The sequence below is a fragment of the Trifolium pratense genome, linkage group LG2 (genome assembly GCF_020283565.1).
Source record: "Trifolium pratense cultivar HEN17-A07 linkage group LG2, ARS_RC_1.1, whole genome shotgun sequence".
NCBI lineage: Eukaryota > Viridiplantae > Streptophyta > Magnoliopsida > Fabales > Fabaceae > Trifolium > Trifolium pratense.
In genome coordinates this window covers 58,625,899-58,631,017 of record NC_060060.1, presented here as the reverse complement: position 1 = coordinate 58,631,017, position 5,119 = coordinate 58,625,899, and the positions used below count along the sequence as shown (strand labels likewise).

The 5,119-nt window shown below is 29.5% G+C and overlaps 1 protein-coding gene across 1 annotated transcript; it reads right to left on the bottom strand.

Annotated features, from left to right (window-relative positions):
• Positions 1 to 211: 211 nt before the first annotated feature.
• Positions 212 to 4,441, bottom strand: LOC123909176 (zinc finger protein SHOOT GRAVITROPISM 5-like). Its single transcript, XM_045959954.1, has 3 exons — positions 3,789 to 4,441; positions 3,038 to 3,437; positions 212 to 1,405 (listed from the first exon to the last, which is right to left on the bottom strand). Exons 1-3 carry the CDS (start codon positions 3,901 to 3,903, stop codon positions 496 to 498), a joined length of 1,425 nt encoding a protein of 474 aa, XP_045815910.1. The 5' UTR covers positions 3,904 to 4,441; the 3' UTR covers positions 212 to 495.
• Positions 4,442 to 5,119: the final 678 nt, after the last annotated feature.

The window sequence follows — 5,119 nt, the reverse complement described above, 5'->3', positions numbered from 1 at the left end:
TATTTGGTCCATATTTTGAGCCAAATAGATCATGTTTTTTTCACTCATTTTTACTTATATCTTGGGACGGATGGAATATATATATATATATATATATATATATACATATACATACATGTCATCAAATTATTATTATATTTTTTTTTACAAAGAATCAGCATATATATGAGTATATGACCATAAACATATAATAAAAACCATAAGTGAAACCTTTTAATTTATGATCATAGTTTGCATTTATACCAAATTAAATTAACAAATAACATCTCACAAAGTGCTGCAAGTTACATGAATTAATACACTCTTTTTTCCACCCCCAGCTATTAATTAATCCCAAGTTACATAATCAACATAACTCTTACTTCACCATGGTATACCAATTCACAATGATATTAATTAGCCTTAAAAAAAAAGTGGACATGGAAAAATATAAAGAAGACCATAGATCAAGATAATATAATATGATGAAAATGATGATATCTAAGACTCTAACATTTAGTTAGTTGTTTTGCCTTTTCCATCATCATTTTCTACTTCGCCACCTTCAGTTGTTATAGCTGAAGAAACATAGCTCAACACCAATGAGTTATCTTCATGTTGAAATTGTTGCTTGCATGCTTGACAAGTAATTTGAAGCATAGTTGAATTGATTTGCTTGATTGCATGTTGTTTCAATCCATAAGCTTTATCAAGTTCACCTTGTGCTTGTTGTCTAATTCTCTTTGCATTGTTGAATTCTTGTTCAGCCATTTCAATTTGTTTCTTTGCTTGTTTCCTTGCTTCTTCAGCATAAGCTTTTTCAGCCATAGCTATCCTTAATTGTTCCTTTGCTTGTTCTTGAACCCTCACCAAAGCCATGTTGTTTGTTGTTGTTGATTGAACTTTCTCATTGCTATTGCTACTCTCTTTAGGTGATGAGTTTGACTTGTTTCTATTGTTTGATTCATTTTTCTCACTCATATTTGATGAACCAATTGAGAGATTCAACTGAGTTGACCGATTAACCTTCTGAATAGCCTCTGCAGCACTGATACTTCTTATCGAAGGTGTGTCTGGTGCCAGAGACATGTTGGTGATGTTGGTATTGGTGTTGTTTATGGTTGAGAGTTGAAGTTCCAAGTTTGGATGTAGAAGTTTATTATTCTTGGATGAGGTTTGAGAAGGAGGTGTAATAGTAGTAAGAGGAGTAATAGGGTTCATGAAAATTGTTGATTCATTTGTTGATTTTTGCATGACTTGAAGTCTTGTTTGCCATGGATATGTGGTGAAGTTTGTTTCACTTGATGGACTTGGACTTGAAGCTGTTCTTGATAAGCATGCAGTTGGTGTTTGTAGTGGATGAGATTCTGAATTATGGATCCTTCCCATGTTACAAGCATCTTGGTGCTCAATAAAACTCTCAACCCTACAAAAAAAAAATATTAAATAGAAGAAAAATTAAAAAGCTGAAGAAAAAAAAACCTACAAATTATCCATAACATGCATGATTTTATCAACAGTCTACTCATAATATTTCTTTTTCAAAGAAAAATATATAATATTATTATTTATGGAATATATACGGTATAAGAGATAATTGAACCCTGATACATAAACTTAAATTGCCAAATAACTCGTATATTATTATCATATTATAATCCCTAATTAACTACAAATATTTTAGAACAGTGTTTCATACATTAAACTCCCTTTCGATCTTTAATTTTTTATTTTTTTTTATTTTTTAAATTCATGAATAATAGATGTATTTGATAAAAAAGCAAATTTTTTTTTTGATATATGGAACTAGGGAGTATATAATAATAATAATACACACACTCCTTTTAAAAAAAATAAATAATAATACACACACAAGGATGAAGAAGATGAGGAAGTGTTAGTATTAGTAATTAAGTACTACTACTAGTATTGAGATTTGAAACAAAACATAAAAAAAGGTTTGATTATATATAAAAGGTTAGAGAAAAATGTACAAAGGAAGAAAGGTAGAAAGGAAGAGAGACAATAGAAAAAGTGGATATAAAAGGTGTTTGGAAAAGGTATCTATCCACTGGATTTTTCAAATGGTGGGGTGGTAAGAAGAGGTTCCAGTTTCCACTATAATAAAAAGGACAAAACAAAGTCAAGAACTCTCATGAGTAATGACCATTTTTATGAGTTTCAATGTAGTAGTAGTTGTGATTGAAGAAGAGAATTAAAATGTCAATGAAATATGAGTAATAATAATTATGATAATAATAATTATAATAATGATCTTACACACACACATAAAAAAATGTTTAAGGTATTGTTGTTGGTGTAGAAATTAAGAATGGAATAGAAGAATGATTTTTGAGGAAAACATAAAACGGTTATAAGACCAACGGAAAACGGAGCATTGGAAACTGTGTTCTTCAACTGTCAATGAACAGTGTGATCTTGTTAAAAAAAATAAAAGAATTTTAATTTTATTTTTTTTTATTAAGGTTCCATCAGTCAAATATTTTTCAATATTTTTCTTCTAATCTATTTTTTTCCAATCCTATTTTCTTTACTTTTATATTCCCTTCCAAAAAACATATCTCCCTGTCTTAAAGTCAAATCCAAAGTAAAACAACTGAGCTTCCAAGTTTTCCTCAATTTAAGTACTATAATCATATGACAATGTTAAAAAATGTCTCATGTTTTTCAAAAATAAATTTCAAAAAAAATAAAAAAAATACTTTAATCCCTTCCTATGAAGTATAAAAAGATCAAAAAAAGAAAATTCTCAAATCAAAATTCTATATTTAGCTAGATCTATTTTCTCAAAACCATTTTGTCAATATTCATGAATTAATCATAATTTTTTTTTTCATTATATATATTTTAAATAAAAAACAACTAATACATCGATTCCTTGATTTCCAGATAGCCCAGATGACTCGAAATAATTATTTTTTTATTTACTTTTTGAATGAGAGAATGATATAATATAAGAAGAGAAGAGTTATTATATATTTAGAGAAATATATATGATATTATGAATTAAATAAAAAAAAATGAATTAATTAAATACCTTGAGAAAACACGACCACAATCACAAGAATGACCTCTAGTACCACAAGTTTTGAGATGAGCTTTATAATCAGATTGCACTGCATAACCTTTAGAGCATCTTTCACAAACCCATTGTTTATGATTACTATGTTTCCTTCTAAAATGTTTTTTGATACCAACAAGATCACCTAAAGCATGACAAGGATCATGGTGCAAACAAGTTGGTTCAGGACAAACAAAAACTCTTTTTCTCACAACTGGTGTTTCTCTCTTCAATAACTTCCATGGTACCTTATGCCTTCTTCTATGCATCTGTAAATTTTGGTCCCTTTGGAATCCTTGGTTGCAGATCTCACATACATAACGATCTGATTCCAATAATGTTTTTGGTGAGAGAGACACCACTTCTGCATCTGGATCTATTCCAACCAAAAAATTATCAATTTATTAATTAGCATAAAATCTTCTTTTTTGACTCATTAGCATCAAATCAAACAATTATAAAAAATTAGACATATTTAATTAAATAAATAATATATTACCATTCATACATATAAAAAATCAAAATAATGAAAAAAACATGCTATTAGAAAAATATTTTTTATTTCAGACCAAACTTCAGGATTACGAAGATACTCAACTCAATACAACAAAGAAATAGAATTGCGAATTTTTTATTTTTTTTTGGAGAAAGTATTAGAGTTCCGGAGTATAAAGGATACTCCAACCCAATATAACAGAGAAACAAGATTATGGAGAAGAAGATGGACCTGGTGTTCCGGCGGGTCTTCTTTTCCTTTTATTAGTGGAAGAAGTGCCATTTTCATTGCAAGAAAAAGGTTCAGAAGATGGAAGTGAAGATGGAGATAAGCTATTAGCTAACATGGTAACTAACTCAATATAGCAAAAAATTAAGCAAATTATTTTGATATATAAAGTATATGATGTTGTAGAATAGCCTAAGTATAGTAGCTATGTTTTGAGGCTATAATAGAATTAACTGAAAGAAGAGATTATTGAAAGAGAGAAGAAAAGAAAGAGGAGAAGAAGAAGAAGAAAGAAAAACAAAAGTTCTTTCTTTCTATGTTCCTTTCGGTATCCTCTCAGCTTTCTTTTAACTTGCTTTTAAACTTTCAACTTTATTATTATTTATTTATTTTTTAAAAAAAATCAGCTTTTTATTTTTATTTAATTTTTGTGACACTTTATTTTTTCTCTCTCTCTGGGTGGCTATGTATGTATGTATGATTCCAACTTTCATATTCAGAAGGGATTGTCTGTAATAGCCCTCAGTGATGAAGTTTCAAAAAGAGTGTGTGACCCAATCACAAAGCTTGAAACTTTGATCCCACACAAATGGGCTCCATGAAGAAAAAAGGAAATATCCCCACAAGGAAACAAAAAACTTTCATTATTTCTTTACACAGTAATTTTTTTACTTTGCATGCATAAATACTGGCCAAGCCCCCCCAATACACACGTAAGCTTACTATTCTCTTTCTCTCTCCAATATATTACACTCACTATATATATCATTTTTTTTTCTCCTCAAATAGGTTATAAATTATAATGCACAAATTTTAATCCCGAGGAAATAAAAAATTTGAAATTTTAAACTTTCAATCACTCTAAATCAATGTCCTGTTTTTACCGACTCTAAATGAATCTCCTTAATAGTTATAAACTACAAATTGAGAGTTTAATGTAAGGAGGAAGTACAAATACAAATGAATAGTATGATCAAGTGGTTACTATTCACTTTAAGTTGCATTTTCGGTGTTTAGTCGTTCCACAACTAATGAGGTGATATTTTCTGTATAGGAAGAAAGACCGCTTTTAAAGATGTGGAAAACTTGGGTCCTGTAAAAGTGGCGGTCTTTTCTTGGCAACTTTTGTAAGTTAGGTTGCCGACTCGTAAAAATCTCTTGCATTGAGGCGTATTGGAGATGCAAGTGCTTCTATGTTTGTATTAAGTGGATTAGGGTTGAATATTCAGCTGATCACTTATTCGGTTCTTGCAACGAAATCTCACCAGTTTGGTATATTATTCTTAGATGGTGTGGAGCTGATGACTTCTCGTGGTGTTTTAGAGTTTTTTGAG